The sequence below is a fragment of the Henckelia pumila genome, chromosome 3 (assembly GCF_033568475.1).
Source record: "Henckelia pumila isolate YLH828 chromosome 3, ASM3356847v2, whole genome shotgun sequence".
Classification (NCBI taxonomy): domain Eukaryota; kingdom Viridiplantae; phylum Streptophyta; class Magnoliopsida; order Lamiales; family Gesneriaceae; genus Henckelia; species Henckelia pumila.
In genome coordinates, this window is record NC_133122.1 from 91,845,460 (window position 1) to 91,865,117 (window position 19,658).

Here is a 19,658-nt window from a genome sequence, read left to right on the forward strand (position 1 = left end):
CAAAATATTGTCTAAAGATATCAAAGATATCATCTAGAAAATTTCCTAGTAGGCTTAAAATACTCAAAATAATAAAAAGTTATTAAAAACCCACGCACACACACAACATGCCGAAGTGTGTGTTTTTCCCGGAAAAACTCGCTCGCTCGAGCGGACACAACCCGCGCTCGAGCGAGAGGTACTATGTCCCGCAAATTCACTTGAGCTCGCTCGAGCGGAAGAATAGTGCGCTCGGACGAGAATCCTTTTGTCCGAATTTTATTTTCTTCATTATTTTTGACTTCTAACACTTCAAGGACGCATAGGCAACTCTCAAATTAATCTTCAAGTGCTCCAATTCCATCTTGATAATTTAACATCAACATTTGAAGTGTCTTCTTGAATTTGTTAGCTGGGCTCCTCGTTATTGGCCCACGTGGCAACTCCAATGGATCTCGAACTCCCCTTACCACTCGATCCACATGCGAGCTATCCATGATCGCATAATCCTCCCCTTCTTGAAAATGATTTGTCTTCAAATGTCGTTCATCTCCTACATCAAACAATGATAAGTCAGAAACATTAAATGTAGTACTCACATTATACACACCTGACAAATCTAGTTTGTAGGCTTTGTCGTTGATTTGTTCCACGATTTGAAAAGGACCATCCCCTCGAGGTAAAAACTTTGAACGCCTCTTCTCCAAAAAATGTTCTTTTCTCAGATGCAACCAAACTCAATCACCGGGTTCAAAGAAAACCTTCTTTCTTCCTTTGTTTGCTTGCTTAGTATACTGCAAATTCTTCTTCTCGATATTCTCACGTACTTTTTCATGCAAGCTTTTCACAAATTCAGCTTTCTTCTTCCCAACCATATTAACCCTTTCACGCATAGGTAACGACATCAAATCTAACGGAGTCAATGGGTTAAAGCCATAAACAACTTCAAAAGGTGAATAAAGTCGTAGTAGAATGCACACTACGATTATAAGCAAATTCAATAAATGGCGAACAATCTTCCCAATTTTTCAAGTTTTTTTTAATTATAGAGCGCAACAATATCCCTAAAGTTCTATTAACTACCTCAGTTTTCCATCAGTTTGTGGATGACAACTAGTAGAAAACAACAACTTAGTTCCAAGCTTACACCACAATATTTTCCAAAAGTAACTTAAAAATCAAGGATCCCTATCAGAAACAATACTTCTAAGCATGTCATGCAATCTCACAATCTCATTAAACAATAAATCTGCAACATGCGAAGCATCATCTGATTTTTGAAAAGCAATAAAATGTTCCATCTTTGAAAACCTATCAACCACAACATAAATAGAATCCCTCCCATTCGTAGACCTCGGTAACTGTGACGACCCGAGTTCTAATCTCTCATTAAACAAATTATCATAAATAATAGTCAAAGAATCAAAGACTAAATAAAATAAAATAAAAATTTTTTTAAAAGGGTAGCACCTCGCTCGATCGGTTAAAAGCTACCGATCGAGCGAGCCCTGGAACTCGGGTTGGACAAGTTTTGGCCTCGCTCGATCGGTCAATCTTCACCGATCGAGCGAGCCAAATTTGCTCATTTCTCTGCCTCAAATATGAAGGCCTCGCTCGATCGGTAGGAATCACCCGATCGAGCGGGCATCTGTACAGCAGAAAAAAAACACAGATCATTTTGCTGACAACTCAAGTTCTTTCATTCATTTCTCATCTAACATCAACTCATACATAGCCTATACAAAATCATAAGCTAACATGCATTCTAACATGATATAAGTTGATAGAAATAGATCATATCAAAGCCTTAAAATCAACTCAAGATAGGCTCACATATCAAACATGGAACATTGTATACAAACATTAAGTCAAGTCCTAAGAATTAATATACATCATCTCACATCTTGTGTACATTATTAAGACAACAACCTCATAGACAATAAGTATTGGCATATGTAACCACAACATGATCATGTTTTTGAACTCAATACAACATTGACAGCTCACAACCATCTAAACTCGGATCATCACTCTATTCTCTCATCCCTTGTTCATCAAGCTCGCTTCTGTCCGGTTCCACTACCGCCTATTGCCATGACACATACAACACAACAATAGCCGGATAACTCCGGTGAGAAATATATTTCCCAGTAAAAGCAACTAAACATGCATAACAAAGCATATATCAAATTCATGATATAAAATAACTACAATGCATGTTTTAAAACAAGGTTCTCTAACAATTCTCTCATTTCATCGGTTGGGATCCCGAGAAGAAGATATCATAACTAACCACCGACTCTCCCGATCGAGGTGGGGCTACTTATCTTGCTTCTCTAGACTTTGAAGACACTATATATGTAAATCAGACGCTAGGCTAAGTCAACCACCCAGGCCATACATATATACTTCCTAAAATCGTCTAATCGAACGTTTTCGTTCATTTCGAAATCAAAAAACAAGTCTTACAATATGAATGCATCATATATCAACAAAATAGCATTCATTAACATCAAGACTCATTCCACCATTCATAGAAAAGCATATAAAAGCAAGTAATCAAATAAGTATGTGATTTAGGGAACTCGATACAAACCATCTCGAGTTATAATCCCATTCAAAATAGTAGTCCACTTTTACCTTTCAAATATTATTCCAAGGTGAGTTCAAGCTCTCCAAATCTGAACAACACAATCACAAGACTTGTATCAAAATCTGCACTTAGAACCACTCAAACTCCATTATAGAATAGCTTCAAACATTGATCTTTCTTCTACCGATTCGAAGTTAACGTTCTCGAGCTCGATGTCCCTTGTTTACAAACTGAAAACACAACATAATTGCCAATGAAATATCAACTCCAATCCATGTCAATATCAGCTCACATATAAACAAGCAAAACAACTTCAAATCAAAAGTTCGACGGCATATCGGTAAAATTCGGCAATCCAAAACCCAACTATATCAAAGCTCACAATATATACACATATATCAGCTGCATATCAACTCAAACCCATCATATCAGCAAGCATATAAGTCGACTAGTGGCTGAGAAAGCATAAGAACTGATCCAACAACCATTCTTCAACCCAACTTCAATATAATCAAGGAATAAAACTCCACAACATCAAGTCATAACCACATCTGATCTCTGCCATTTTCGAATTCATAATCCACAATGAACTAAGATAAAACTTACATCAAATCAAAGGTCTTCTTGCAAGGATTTTAGAACATCTTTTGGAATCGAAATCGGATAACCGGAACAAAAGATACGGCAATTTGAAGATGAAGAATGAAACTTGGAATTTCTTTGTTCTTGCTCTCGGTTCTTGTCTCTGAAAATTCTGATGAAACATGATGGTATACACGTGAATAAGCTCAAGATTAACAAGTGTCCACCAAATTCAGGATTTTGCACTTTAGTCCTCCAATTCCTGCTTCTTTTCAATTCAGTCCTCAACTTATCATTTCTTTCAATTTCAATCCTAAATAATTTAAGAATATTAGAATTTAAATCAAAACTCTAAATATTTCCAAATTAAATATTCTCGAATTAAAATTAAATAAATCCGGGCGTTACAATTCTCCCCCACTAAGACACGATTTTGTCCTCGAAATCTCAAGTACGAACAACACATAAGATATATCAGATAACAAAAAAAAAACCTAAAGGAGAACTCACATCATTGAAACATTTCTGGAAATCGTTGCCTCATATCTGATTCCGTCTCCCAAGTTGCTTCTTCAATACCATAACGACTCCACTGAACCTTCACAAGTGGAATAGTCTTCGTTCGAAGTTTCTTTTCTTTACGATCAAGAATCTGAATTGGCTTCTCAAAATAACTCAAAGTTTCATCAAGTTCAGCCTCATCAGATTGAAGCACATGAGATTCATCAGCAAGATATTTTCGAAGCATTGATACATGAAAGACATCATGTATTCCAGACAAGGATGGAGGCAAAGCTAATCGATAGGCAAGATTGCCTATTTTCTCAAGAACTTCATATGGACCGATATAACGTGGAGACAACTTCCCTCGCTTGCCAAATCGTATAGTACCTCTGAACGGAGAAATCTTCAAAAATACACGATCCCCCTGTTCAAAAGACAAAGGGCGACGTCGAATATTGGCATACTTCGCTTTTCTATCCTGAGCTGTCTTCATTCTCTTCTGAATAAGCTTCACTTGTTCAGTCATATTTCGAATCATGTCAGGTCCAATGTCAGGTATCTCAGAAATATCATCCCAGAAAAGAGATGATCGACATTTCCTTCCATATAAAGCTTCAAACGGAGCCATTTCAATACTCGATTGATAGCTGTTGTTGTACGAGAATTCACAAAGTGGTAATGAATCTTGCAAACTCGTGCCAAAATCAAGCACGATAGCTCTCAACATATCTTCTAATGTCTGAATGGTACGCTCAGACTGTCCGTCTGTCTGTGGATGATAGGCTGTGCTCAAGTGTAACTGAGTACCCAAAGCACTTTGTAAACTGTGCCAGAAGTGTGACGTAAATCGAGGATCACGATCTGATACAATAGACTTCGGCACTCCATGCAATCTGACAACATCTCGGACATAAAGCTCTGCCATCTGATCGTGTCTATATGTCATACGATAAGGTATAAAACACGCTGATTTCATCAATCTATCGATAATCACCCAGATAGCATCACAACCTCTAAAAGATCGAGGTAACTTCGTCACGAAGTCCATGGAAATATGATCTCATTTCCATTCCAGCACTGATAAACTATGTAACAAACCAGGCGGTTTCTTCCTTTCAGCCTTCACCTGTTGGCAATTCAGACATCAAGACACAAAATCAGTGATATCGAACTTCATTGGTTTCCACCAATATCGAGTCTTCAAATCGTTGTACATATTCCTACCTCCAGGATGAATACTATAACGACTACAATGCACCTCTTTCAGTAGTTGTTGTCTCACATCAGAAATATCAGGCACTACAAGGCGATTGTTAACATATAAAAGATCATCTCTAACCTGATATTCAGATATATGCCCTGATCGGACTTTCTCAATCGAATTCTGCACATTCTGATCAAGTTTCTGAGCATCTTTAATTCTCAAAAGTAACTCTGGTTCAACTTAAATTTGATAAAGTCGCAAAGGCGGACAATTCGTGTCAAATACTAATCCAGAAAGACAACATTATTCAATCAAATGGGATATACCAATCGTCGATAGCGATAAGGAACATACCTTTCGACTCAATGCATCAGCAGCTGCATTCGATTTCCCCGGATAGTATTTAATCTCACAATCAAAATCTTTAAGCAAATCAAGCCATCTACGCTGTCTCGTATTCAATTTTGACTGTGAAAACAAATATTTCATACTCTTGTGATCAGAATAGATCTCAAACTGTTTCCCGTACAGATAATGTCGCCAAATCTTCAAAGAAAATACGATGGCGGCCAATTCAAGATCATGAATCGGATATCTGGTTTTGTGAGGCTTCAATTTTCTCGAGGCATAAGCAATCACATGCCCTCGTTGCATCAATACACATCCCAAGCCTCGATGAGATGCATCACAATAAATAGTGAAACCACCAGTACCTGAAGGGATCGTCAAGACTGGTGCACTGGTCAATCGCTTCTTCAACTCAATAAAACTGGATTCACAGGCTTCAAACCAGATAAATGGAGCATTCTTCTGAGTTAACTGAGTAATCGGCTTCGCAATACTAGAAAAATCTTTAATAAAACGACGATAATACCCAGCCAAACCCATGAAACTACGAATTTCAGGAACAGATATAGGTCTAGACCAATTGATTACAGCCTCGACTTTACTTGGATCAACAGATATACCATCTCCGGATATAATATGTCCAAGAAACACAACCTATTTCAGCCAAAACTCACATTTTGATAGTTTAGCATACAGTTTCTCAGATCTCAGAGTCTTCAACACAGTTCTCAAATGCTCAGAATGTTCAATCAAATTCTTCGAATATATCAGAATATCATCAATAAATATTATAATGAAGTCATCAAGATATTTCTGAAACACACGATTCATCAAAGCCATAAACACTGCTGGAGCATTCGTCAGACCAAACGGCATAACTATAAACTCATAGTGGCCATACCTAGTTCTGAAAGAAGTTTTCGGAATATCAGAATCCATAACTCTCAGCTGATGGTATCCAGATCTCAGATCGATCTTGGAATACACTGAAGAACCCTGCAACTGATCAAATAAATCATCAATACGAGGCAAAGGGTATTTTTTCTTTACCGTTGCCTTGTTCAGTTGCCGGTAGTCGATGCACAATCTCATTGAACCGTCATTCTTTCGAACAAATAATACTGGAGCTCCCCAAGGAGAAACACTGGGTCGAATGTATCCCTTGACCAGCAAATCTTCCAGCTGATCTTTCAACTCCTTCAATTCCACTGGTGCCATTCGATAAGGTGCTTTAGAAATCGGTGCAGTACCTGGCATCAGTTCTATGTTGAAATCAATCTCACGATACGGAGGTAGTCCTGGAATCTCATCAGGAAAAACATCCGCAAATTCACTAACCACTAGCAAATCAGCCAGGTTCGGGCTAGCTTTCAAAACATCAACTGTATAGACAAGAAATCCCTCTGCTCCTTTCTGCAAAAGTCGTGTCATTGATAATACAGAAATCAGAGGAATCTTAGAACGAGAACCCTTACCATAGAATTTCCATTCTCCAGCCATCTCAGGTCTGAACCTCACTATCTTCTGGAAACAATCTATGGTAGCTCTGTACTTGTTTAACATATCAATCTCGATAATGCAATCAAAATCAGACAAACCAAGCACAAAATAATCTATCTCGATCTCATTACCATCATACCGTAGCAAATAATTCTTAACTGTCTGAATAGATATAAGACCTCTCCCCAAAGGAGAAGAAACAGATACTACAACAGGTAATGTTTCAACAGGCAAAGAATGTAATGAAGCAAATCGTGCAGAGATAAACATATGGGATGCACCTGTATCTATCAAGACATATGCAGGATAACCATAAAGAGAACAGTTACCTGCAATCACGTCATCTGGTGCTCCCTGTGCCTGTTCCTCCATCAGTGCAAAGACATGAGCCTGTTGTCTCGATGACTGACTACCTGTCTGATTCCCTCCTGGCCTTGGCTGTTGCTGTGGATGTGATGGTTGGAAGGAATGAACAGAAGAGGCTTGCCTCGCAGGTTGAGCCACTTATCGTGATGACTCTGTACCTCGTGACTGTCTAGAACCTCTCTGAGGACACACCCTCGCAAAATGGCCAGTCCGATGGCATATATGGCACCTCCCAGATACACCTCGGCACTGATCGGTTGGATAACCTCCACCACAACTATTACAAAACACTCCTGTCTTCTGTTTCGTGCCACTGAAACTCGAAAAACTGCTCCCTGACTTTTTAAATTGTTTCCCTCGAGGTTGCAAATATCCTTTCTTGCCACTGCTACTACCACCACTTTCTAATCAAGGAGGTTGTTGTGGAATGGGAGCTGAGGTTTGTGACTATCTCGGAGGCTGAGTGGTAAACAAAGTTCCTCGCTATTGTATCAAACCAGCTTCCGCTCCTTTGGCACTGTTCAAAGCATCAGCAAAATTATTCGGTCGCCTTGTGTTCACCAAAGTAAAGACGTCCGGATTTAGTCCATTAATGAACTAATCAGCCATAGCCTCATCACTATCCGCAACATGTGGAGCAAAACGTAGCAATGTAGAGAATTTGGCAACATAGTCTTCAATATTTAAGTTTCCCTGCTTCAGATTAGCAAATTCTGCCCCTTTATCTTTGCGGTAAGACACTGGAAAGAAGCGTTGGTAAAACTCAGTTTTGAAGACATTCCAAGTAAGTACAGTTCCTTTACGCTCCAAAGCTTTTTTAGTCGTGGACCACCAGCTCTTCGCAACCTCTTGCAACTGATGTCCAATGAGTCTGACTCTCCGCTCATCACCATAATCAAGTGAATCAAACAACATTTCCATGTCATCAAGTCATCCTTCACATTCAACTGCATTCTCAGTACCTTTTAGGGTTGGCGGCTTGTAAGATTGAAATCTTTTCAACAATATTTCCATTGGAGTGGCAGTCATATCTGTCATATGTCGAGAGGTACTTCCCTGTTCACTGCTCGGGACTGCAGCTTGAGGTACTATTGGTGTTACCACTGTTTGTTCCGGCAGAGGAGTATGAACTGTCTGCTCTGGTATAGGAGTAGGAACCTGTGGTCTAAGAGGAGGTCGTCCTGGTCGTCGAGACATATCTGATTATCAAAATGGTTAGGATATCATAATCATCAAATCTATCTCAGTCCTCCTCTGATCATCTTACCTCTAATCAAGACTCGGTTCTGATTCAATCTTAAAAGAAATAATCGAAGTATTCAAACAAGACATGCTTCCAATCAATTCCGATAATCAGGTAGCATATCCAGAACACATGCCTCTAATCATTTCAGATATTCCAGTAAGCATGCATCTTTAATCATCATAAATCATACTTTCAAATAAAATAAATACAACATCATGTAATAAAATACTTAAAAGTTAACCATGCTAGCATTTATAACATGTAATTCAATCATGTAATTACATCATAGCATAATTAAAATAAAGAAGCAAGGAAGATGACTCGATCTACCCCACTCGCTATCTAACCCAGTCCAGAATTTTCTTGCTCTGATACCACCTGTTGTGACGACCCCAGTTCTAATCTCTCATTAAACAAATTATCATAAATAATAGTCAAAGAATCAAAGACTAAATAAAATTAAAAAAAAATTTTTAAAAGGGTAGCACCTCGCTCGATCGGTTAAAAGCTACCGATCGAGCGAGCCCTGGAACTCAAATTCTCGGGTTGGACAAGTTTTGGCCTCGCTCTATCGGTCAATCTTCACCGATCGAGCGAGCCAAATTTGCTCATTTCTCTGCCTCAAATATGAAGGCCTTGCTCGATCGGTAGGAATCACCCGATCGAGCGGGCATCTGTCCAGCAGAAAAAAAACACAGATCATTTTGTTGACAACTCAAGTTCTTTCATTCATTTCTCATCTAACATCAACTCATACATAGCCTATACAAAATCATAAGCTAACATGCATTCTAACATGATATAAGTTGATAGAAATAGATCATATCAAAGCCTTAAAATCAACTCAAGATAGGCTCACATATCAAACATGGAACATTGTATACAAACATTAACTCAAGGCCTAAGAATTAATATACATCATCTCACATCTTGTGTACATTATTAAGACAACAACCTCATAGCCAATAAGTATTGGCATATGTAACCACAACATGATCATGTTTTTGAACTCAATACAACATTGACAGCTCACAACCATCTAAACTCGGATCATTACTCTATTCTCTCATCCCTTGTTCATCAAGCTCGCTTCTGTCCGGTTCCACTCCCGCCTATTGCCATGACACATACAACACAACAATAGCCGGATAACTCCGGTGAGAAATATATTTCCCAGTAAAAGCAACTAAACATGCATAACAAAGCATTATCAAATTCAATGATATAAAATAACTACAATGCATGTTTTAAAACAAGGTTCTCTAACAATTCTCTCATTTCATCGGTTGGGATCCCGAGAAGAAGATATCATAACTAACCACCGACTCTCCCGATCGAGGTGGGGCTACTTATCTTGCTTCTCTAGACTTTGAAGCCACTATATATGTAAATCAGATGCTAGTCTAAGTCAACCACCCAGGCCATACATATATACTTCCTCAAATCGTCTAATCGAACGTTTCCGTTCATTTCGAAATCAAAGAACAAGTTTTACAAGATGAATGCATCATATATCAACAAAATAGCAATCATTAACATCAAGACTCATTCCACCATTCATAGAAAAGCATATAAAATCAAGTAATCAAATAAGTATGTGATTTAGGGAACTCGATACAAACCATCTCGAGTTATAATCCCATTCAAAATAGTAGTCCACTTTTACCTTTCAAATATTATTCCAAGGTGAGTTCAAGCTCTCCAAATCTAAACAACACAATCACAAGACTTGTATCAAAATCTGCATTTAGAACCACTCAAACTCCATTATAGAATAGCTTCAAACATTGATCTTTCTTCTACCGATTTGAAGTTAACGTTATCGAGCTCGATGTCCCTTGTTTACAAACTAAAAACACAACATAATTGCCAATGAAATATCGAATCCAATCCATGTCAATAGCAGCTCACATATAAACAAGCAAAACATCTTCAAATCAAAAGTTCGACGGCATATCGGTATAATTCAGCAATCCGAAACCCAACTATATCAAAGCTCACAATATATACACATATATCAGCTGCATATCAACTCAAACCCATCATATCAGCAAGCATATAAGTCGACTAGTGGCTGAGAAAGCATAAGAACTGATCCAACAACCATTCTTCAACCCAACTTCAATATAATCAAGGAATGAAACTCCACAACATCAAGTCATAACCACAACTGATCTCTGCCATTTTTGAATTCATAATCCATAATGAACTAAGAGAAAACTTACATCAAATCGAAGTTCTTCTTGCAAGGATTTCAGAAAATCTTTTGGGATCGAAATCGGATAATCGGAACAAAAGATACGGCAATTTGAAGATGAAGAATGAAACTTGGAATTTTTTTGTTCTTGCTCTCGGATCTTGTCTCTGAAATCTGATGAAACATGAAATCTGATGAAACATGATGGTATACACGTGAATAAGCTCAAGATTAACAAGTGTCCACCAAATTCAGGATTTTGCACTTTAGTCCTCCAATTCCTGCTTCTTTTCAATTCAGTCCTCAATTTATCATTTCTTTCAATTTCAATCCTAAATAATTTAAGAATATTAAAATTTAAATCAAAACTCTAAATATTCCCAAATTAAATATTCTCGGATTAAAATTAAATAAATTCGGGCGTTACAGTAACCCAAGAACAAAATCCATAAAAATGTCTACCCATGGTTCTTTATGTAACGACCCACTGTATCAAGACGTGTCTTTTCAGCGTGCTTATGTCCTCACTCACACGCACCCTGAAAAACTTTCCAGGGGGTCACCCATCATATAATTGGCCCAAGTCAAGCACGCTTAACTTTGGAGTTCTTATGTGATGAGCTCCCGAAAAGAAGATGCACCTTCTTGATATGAATAGTACATATGAAATCTTTTAAGCTCTCCTCAACCATCTAGTCCCATACCTACACAGTCTCAGAATCCATATCATTTCAGCACGGGATCGGTTCATTCATGTCTCCCTCCGCCTAGAAGCCTACTAGGAGCCGCTCATTGTCCGTGCAACCTCTTGGCACCGGCAATCACTCCCTGTCTCTTTAGCCCCGGCGTCACATGCCCACCAGCTTCCGCTTGGTTTGTCCCCGAACCATGCCGTACTAAGAAAGGTCGGCTCTGATACCATTTGTAATGACCCACTGTATCAAGACGTGTCTTTTCAGTGTGCTTATGTCCTCACTCACACGCATCCTGAAAAACTTCCCAGGGGGTCACCCATCCTATAATTGCCCCAAGTCAAGCACGCTTAACTTTGAAGTTCTTATGTGATGAGCTCCCGAAAAGAAGATGCACCTTCTTGATATGAATAGTACATATGAAATCTTTTAATCCCTCCTCAACCATGTAGTCCCATACCTACACAGTCTCAGAATCCCTATCATTTCGACACGGGATCGGTTCATTTATGTCTCCCTCCGCCTAGAAGCCTACTAGGAGCCGCTCATTGTCCGTGCAATCTCTTGGCACCGGCGACCATTCCCTGCCTCTTCAGCCCCGGGCGTCACACTTTAGGTACTGGAAGTGGAGTATATAACCCATGTGGTTGTGATCTAGTCTTTGCTTTTTTAAAATTCACAACCGCTCACACATTCGCTCAAAATCATGCTTCATATGTGGCCAATAAAAATGTTCATGAAAAATTTGATATGTTTTAGCCACTCCAAAATGCCCCATTAAACCACCACTATGTGATTCCCTAACAAGTATTTCTCTAATTGAAGACTTAGGAATGCATAACTTATCTTCTTTAAACAAGTAACCATCATGCATGTAAAACCTATCCATTGGACCACGCATACACGATGCAAAGATCTCACTAAAATCATCATCACTCGCATACAACCCTTTCACATGCTCAAATCCTAAAAGTTTAGAATCTAAAGTCTTTAAGAGCACGTATCTTCGTGACAATTCATCCGCTACTACATTCTCTTTACCTTGCTTGTAATTGATGACATAAGGAAAGGTCTCCACGAATGCTACCCATTTTCCATGTCTTTTATTCAACTTCTGTTGCCCCTTGAGATGCTTCAAGGACTCATGATCCGTATGAATCACAAACTCTTTTGGCCTTAAGTAGTGTTGCCACGTCTCGAGTACCCTCACCAACGCGTAAAACTCTTTGTCATAGGTAGGATAATTCAAGGAAGCTCCACTCAACTTCTCGCTGAAGTACGCCACTGGCTTTCCTCCTTGCGTCAAGAAACCTCCAATTCCTACACCTGATGCATCACATTCAATCTCAAAGGTATTAGTAAATTCAGGCAAAACAAGTAAAGGAGCATTAATTAACTTTTACTTAATAGTATTAAAAGACTTTTCTTGCTCCTCGCCCCAATGGAACGGAACTTTTTTCTTGATAACCACAGTCATGGGCACCGTCAATGTAATAAATCCTTCACGAACCTCCATTAAAAACTTGCAAGCCCATGAAAACTTCGAATTTGACCAATGGACGTAGGCGTCGGCCAATCCCAAATGGCACTCACCTTTTCTTCATCAACTTTCACACCTTGTGCACTCACAACAAAACCAAGAAACACGAGTTTTTTTTTTATAAAAAACACACATTTCTTCAGGTTAGCATATAAATGTTCAACACGCAATGTGATTAAAACAACCCTTAAATGTTCAACATGATCATCCAAGTTTTCCCTATAGACTAGTATATCATCAAAGTAGACAACAATAAACTTCCCAATATATGCACGCAAGACATGATTCATTAAACGCATGAAAGTACTAGGTGCATTAGTCAAACCAAAATGCATAGCCATCAATTCATACAAATCATACTTTGTTTTAAACGCAGTTTTCCACTTGTCTCCCTCTCTCATCCTAATTTGATGATAACCACTTTTAAGATCAATTTTTCTAAACACACAAGCACCATGCAATTCATCTAACATATCATCTAGTCTAGGATATGATGCATATACTTGATGGTAATGTTATTTATAGCTCTACAATCAACACACATATGCCAAGAACCATCTTTCTTAGGTACTAGAAACATAGGTACAACACATGGTGACATCGACTCACGCACAAAACCTTTATCTAGAAGTTCACTTACCTGTCGTTGCAACTCCTTAGTTTCCTCCGGATTGCTCCTATAACCCGAACGGGAATTGCACTCCCGGGTACCAAGTCGATTTGGTGCTCAATTCCCCTCAAATGTGGTAATCTTTGAGGTAGCTCCTTCGGAAATAAATCATCAAACTCCGGCAAGAGAAAAATAACATTGCTCGGAAGATCTCCGGCTATATCACTTGTGTTAAGGAGTAAATCCTTAGAAAACATCAACAAAAGTGGAACATGAGAATTCAAAACATCTCTCAACTCATTCTTTTGGGCTATATATTTTTTTTTCAACCTCTTTCCTCTCAATTTTTTTTGCATCTATCTTTTTATCATTCTTTTTTTCTAAGGTCATGTCAATTTTTTGTTCACTATTTTTTTTGGCCTCATCTCTCGTTTTCTTTTTCATGTGATCCTCCAACACTTGCTTTGGAGTCATAGGCAACAACACAATTTTTTCATTACAAAATAATATCTATTTTTAAACCCATCGTGCACCACTATCCTATCAAACTGTCACGGTATCCCCAATAAAATATGACACGCTTGCATAGGGACCACATCACACAAAACTTTATCAACATACTTGCCAATAGAAAATGGCACCACAACTCTCCTATTAACTCTCACCTCCGCACCGTCATTGAACCATTGCAACCTATATGGTTGAGGATGCTTCAAGAGAGGCAACCACAAGCATTAATAATCATCAACTTCTTATTTGGACATTGGCTAGAAATATGGTCAATGCCTTGACATCTAAAACATTTGATATCTCTAGATCGAGTACTACAAGTTTCATATGTACCTTTTACCACTTGCTTTGGTGCCTACATTTTGGTGTCAGGTTTTGGTTTGTACACCGGCTTGTTATCCTCCCGTTTTGCAACGTTTGGACGCCAAGACATTGACGATCCTCCACCGAAAGGTAATCGGCCAGCTCCTCTTCGCTTGAGCTGTTGTTCCACCTTCATGGCCGTCTGCACCATCTCACCCAAATGAATACAGTGACGAAGCTCCACTTGATCTTGGATTTCTCTATTAAAACCACACAAGAATCGAGTCATTGTAGCTTCATTATCTTCCTCAATGTTGGTCCGGATCATCGTGGTCTCCAACTCCTTGTAGTAATCCTCCACGCTCCTTGGACCTTGCCTCAAAGTTTGTAGACGCCTGTACATTTCACGATAATAAGTACAAAACTCTTCTTCATGACGCACTTCATCTTCTCCCACGTTTCGATAGGCGGCTCTCCACAACTCCTTCTAGTGGTCACTAATTGATCCCACCAGATTAATGCATAATCTACAAACTCAACCACTGCCAATCTCACTTTCTTAAGATCAGAATAGTGATGGTAATCAAACACAAACTCCACACGCTTCTCCCATTCCAGATAATCCTCCGGATCAGATTTCCCATGAAACGCTGGAATTTTCATCTTAATGCTACTAATATTCCCATCCTCCTTACTTCCATCCATATATTTTCCACTCATCGCTTCTCGCCTATGTCTACCCCCATGTACTCTTCTCTCCCCATCCCAATTTTCATCATAACTGTCCTCATCATCTTCAAAATCATTACCCTTTGATGAGTGTATTTTGTATGCATTAGTTTGTGATATTTTTATATCTATTTTGTGTGCATTCATATTATTTGTATGTGTTTTTATGTGTTTTAGTGCATGTGTGTGTATTTCACTCTCTAGGTTAATTTTGTAGGAAAATGTATTTTAGAAAAATGAATTACGGAGCAGCCTTGGTCAAAAATTCATTTTTAATTTTAGAAAAATCCAAATCCAATCTCAATTGTTCAAAATAAATTTCCCGATGTTTTGAAGCTTCTGTCCAAATTTCAGCTTGATCCGATGGCTAGAACATAAGTTATGAATTTTTCAAGAAACCTGCACGCGGGCAAGGATGTACGCACGGACCCCGTGCAAGGGTCCGTGCATCTTTGTAAAAAAATCAATGTTTCCAGTTTAATGCATGGACCTAGGAACGGACCCTTTCATGTCGCAAAATCAGAAAAATTAGAATTTTCGGGAATTAAAACTTTTAACTTTCCGGGCTTTATTTCTTGGGCTTTCAAAGACATATAAATAAGAGATTGTCAGACGTGAAAAGGGGGTTCAAGAACGCATAACGCAAAAGCACGGGGGGTGGCTGGGAGCAAAGAAGATTTCTTCACTTTCTCTTTCTTCTGTTCTTTCTTTTTATTTTTATTTTTGAATTATAATTTCAATTATTGAGTAGTTTGTTTTCAACCAAGACAGCGTGATTGGGCCGAACAAATTTATGTTGAAAACTTGGATGTTTGTTTGGGATTTTTCAGAGTTGATTTTATTTTATTGATTGTCAAATTTATATTTGTCTTGCGAATAGTTTGATCAACTGTTTTCTTGCATGTTAATCGATTCCAAGTCGATAGAGGAAGTTTTGATTTTGATAACTTTGATAATCAACATATTGTAAAACCGACTAGAAATAGAATTCGGTTTCAGTGTGCGGTTTGGGTGTAAACTGAATTTTCACAAATATTTAATGCATTCAAATTTGATTAGAATTACGAAAGATTAATCCGTCAATATTAAAATAGGTTTGATTGTCCTAGAAATAGTCCTTTGAACAAATGAGGAGAATTCTCGTGAATTAAGATTAAATCTGAGTCCTGAATCGACTACATGTTACATGATTTGTTCGGTACCTGCGTGTGTCTTGGTCGTCTCGTTTTAATTAAATTTTCCTTTCAAGTATTTTAATTCTTATTTCTTAATCAATTTTTATTTTTAAATTCTTATTTTATTTAAGTCAAATTGATTTTTATGATTTTGTCTAGATTAAGCTAAATAATTAATTCATGAGAATTGACTGAAGTCTCTTTGGGATCTATACTTGGACTCTCTGTCCACTTTAATATTACTTGACCTGATACGTTTGCCAGTAGATTTATATCACACCGATTTAGCCGGTCAAGTTTTTGGCGCCGTTGCCGGGGACTGTTCAGTTAATATTAGGATAGATTATTTTCTTGAAACTAGACATTTTTTTTCTTGCATTTTTTATTTTTAATTTTTAATTTTTAATTATTAATTATATATATATATATTTCTTACTTGTGAGGTACTTGGAGATGGATCATCGACAGGTATTCACAAGTTTTTGCCAGCAATACTTAGAGACATTCTATGCTGCTTGGGGGAGATTCAATGATTTGGCTAACAGGTTTCGATGTCATGATTTTTCGAACTACACTTTAACTCAAATTTTTTATGGTGGGTTGGATGAGATAACAAGAAGTTGGGTGGATTATGGAGCTTTGGCCACTGGCAGTCACTTGTTCAACAGAGATTACGACAGTGCAATGCACTTGTTAAATGATATGGCAGATTTCGACTACCATTGGCATTGTGATCCTTCACTGCAGGGTTAGAGTCACCAATATCCTTCAGATATCAACTTTAAAAATTTTGCGAACCAACCACCTGAGTATCAAGAAGAGTGTATAGGGCGTTCTGAAGATTATGTAGCTCAGTTGGAGAACATTGTGCGGCAACATACAAAGATAAATCAGTTCTTGGAATGCCACATCAACTCTTTGAGTACTCTGGATGAACAGATTGCGCTCTTTATAGAACCATCTTCTAAGATTCTCCAAAATACTGAAGCGAGTTGTGTTGATCAGTTATCATGGGCATGTGATTCTGAAGCAGTAATTGAGCCAGAGAAAGAAGAATTATTTTTTGAAGAATCTTCTTGTGAGGATGAGCCAAAAGTGATAGTTGAGGAGAAAGAAACCTTCACGACGGAAGACTTGAATTCGTCAATGGTTTTTCCATGTGCACCTCTTGAAGATCCATTCTTGACATTGATGCCAAATCCAAAATATTACATCCTCCATGAGTTTTAGCCTAGATTCGGAGTCTCCTTCCAAAATAATCAGTTCTTGAAGAGTATTGTTGGACCGACAAGCTTAAACTGCATATGTCACGCCAAGCTTGAGGGCATAAGAAATCAAAACCCATATGTAGAGTCGTATGATTCTTACTATGGGCGGCAGCCGCTCTTTGATGGTTGCTTCTGCATAGTCGGCTGTACACTATAAACTTAGCGCTGACTGGGAGGCAACCCAGTGTTCTTTTCCTTGCTCTTTATTTTAATTTTTGTTTATGTTTTTTTTTATTTGAATTTTGATTCTTTCCTATGCCAGTTTGTCATGTCTGCCGCTATACTCATTCTGCTATTGTCATCCCAACATATGCTGCCTAAGAGGAAGATGAAGAGGATTCTTATGACCAGAGGAGTGTTATTTTTGTTTTGTTTTCATTTGTTTGTTTTTCATTATGTTTATTGTTTCTGAAGCATTGAGGGAAATGCTTTGGATAAGTATGGGGGGGGGGGGGGTAGATTAGTTTTGTTTGTGTTGTGTTTTGCATTCATATGGTCTAGTTTATTGCATATAGTTCGTATTCATGCATCTCATTATGTTTTGTATTTATGTTGTGTGAATAAGTAGAATGATGAATGTTGGCCGATGATAATAGAGTTGTGAAAAAAAAACAAATTTGTTTTTGATAAAATGTTGCTTTTGATTGAACATGAGAAACTGTTGGTTGAATCGTGAATTTTTTTTAAGCATGCATGTTAGACTGGTGTAGTGTAGTGAAGTAATTGATGAAGTTTGTGTTTGTTTGACCATTGCACGGTAATAGGTGTTTGTTGATCATAATAGTGTCTTTGGATTCTTGATGATTTTAAGCATTGCATGTATGATCTTGGGCTTACCTACAATTTTTTGAAAAAAATCTTTTTGGTTGCTAAAGTTAACTCCATCTGGGTTACGAGCAAGGGATTAAAATCATAATCCCTTGTTTTTGACTAAGTATGCGGAGTCCACGGGGTTAACAAAAATTTTTAAACAAATTTTAAAATTACAATTCCATCTGGGCTTGGACAATGATTGAAATCCTAATTTTTGTTCCATAGTTAAGTTTGCGGATTAAATGGGATTGATGCTCCATCCGTGCAAGGGTCCGTGTATCTTCATAAAAAAAAAAATTGGCGTTTCCAGTTTAATGCATGGACCTAGGCACGGACCCTTATCCAGGGTCCGTGCATGTCGCAAAATCTGAAAAATTAGAATTTTTTGGAAATTAAACTTTTAACTTTCCGGGCTTTATTTCTTGGGCTTTCAAAGACATATAAATAAGAGATTGTCAGACGTGAAAAGGGGGTTCAAGAACGTTTAACGCAGAAGCACGGCGGTGGCTGGGAGCAGAGAAGATTTCTTCACTTTTTCTTTCTTCTGTTCTTTCTTTTTATTTTTATTTTTGAATTATAATTTCAATTATTTAGTAGTTTGTTTTCAACCAAGACGGCGTGATTGGGACAAACAAATTTATGTAGAAAACTTGGATGTTTGTTTGGGATTTTTCAGAGTTGATTTTATTTTATTGATTGTCAAATTTATATTTGTTTTGTGAATAGTCTGATCAACTGTTTGCTTGCATGTTAATCGATTCCAAGTCAACAGAGGAGGTTTTGATTTTGATCACTTTGATAATCAACATATTGTAAAACCGACTAGAAATAGAATTCGGTTTCAGTGTGCGGTTTGGGTGTAAACTGAATTTTCACAAATATTTAATGCATTCAAATTTGATTAGAATTACGAAAGATCAATCCGTCAATATTTGAATAGGTTTGATTTTTCTATAAATAGTCCTTTGAACAAATGAGGAGAATTCCCGTGAATTAATATTAAATCGGAGTCCTGAATCGACTACATGTTACAGATTTGTTTAGTACATGCGTGTTTCTTGGTTGTCTCATTTTAATTAAATTTTCCTTTCAAGTATTTTAATTCTTATTTAATCAATTTTATTTTTAAATTATTATTTTATTTAAGTCAAATTGATTTTTATGATTTTGTCTAGATTAAGCTAAATGATTAATTCCTGAGAATTGACTGCAGTCTCTGTGGGATCGATACTTAGACTCTCTATCCACTTTACTATTACTTGACCTGGTACGCTTGTCAGTAGATTTATATCACACCGATTTAGCCGGTCACCCTTCCTACTTTTATTTTTTTTCCACTACCACTACTCTCTTCCAATCTACTCATCCGCTCATGAAGAGGCTCCAACTCCGACCTCATCACTTTAGTAAATTGCCCCATCAACGCCTCCATTTGAACCTTGGAAATTCCTTGGTTCATACTCTCACTATTATCTTTATTAGGATTCATGGTACCTGCA

General features: G+C 37.7%; 1 protein-coding gene across 1 annotated transcript; it reads right to left on the minus strand.

Annotated features, from left to right (window-relative positions):
* Nucleotides 1-317: 317 nt before the first annotated feature.
* Nucleotides 318-14,894, minus strand: LOC140889219 (uncharacterized). The gene is made up of 9 exons (XM_073296928.1): nucleotides 14,770-14,894; nucleotides 14,231-14,434; nucleotides 13,955-14,054; nucleotides 13,692-13,823; nucleotides 13,392-13,606; nucleotides 12,885-13,189; nucleotides 11,998-12,537; nucleotides 725-958; nucleotides 318-532 (listed from the first exon to the last, which is right to left on the minus strand). Exons 1-9 carry the CDS (start codon nucleotides 14,892-14,894, stop codon nucleotides 318-320), a joined length of 2,070 nt encoding a protein of 689 aa, XP_073153029.1.
* Between the last annotated feature and the right edge of the window lie 4,764 nt (nucleotides 14,895-19,658).

Bases quoted from the DNA above. Each gene is read 5' to 3' on its own strand.
- LOC140889219 (XM_073296928.1), bottom strand. From the start codon at position 14,894: ATGAGTGGAAAATATATGGATGGAAGTAAGGAGGATGGGAATATTAGT. The intron at 14,435-14,769 runs GTTTGTGTTTGA...TGGTTTTAATAG, and splicing joins GAATGGGAGAAGCGTGTGGA to AGAAATCCAAGATCAAGTGG. The intron at 13,824-13,954 runs GTCCCTATGCAA...ATGACTCCAAAG, and splicing joins ATAAAGTTTTGTGTGATGTG to CAAGTGTTGGAGGATCACAT.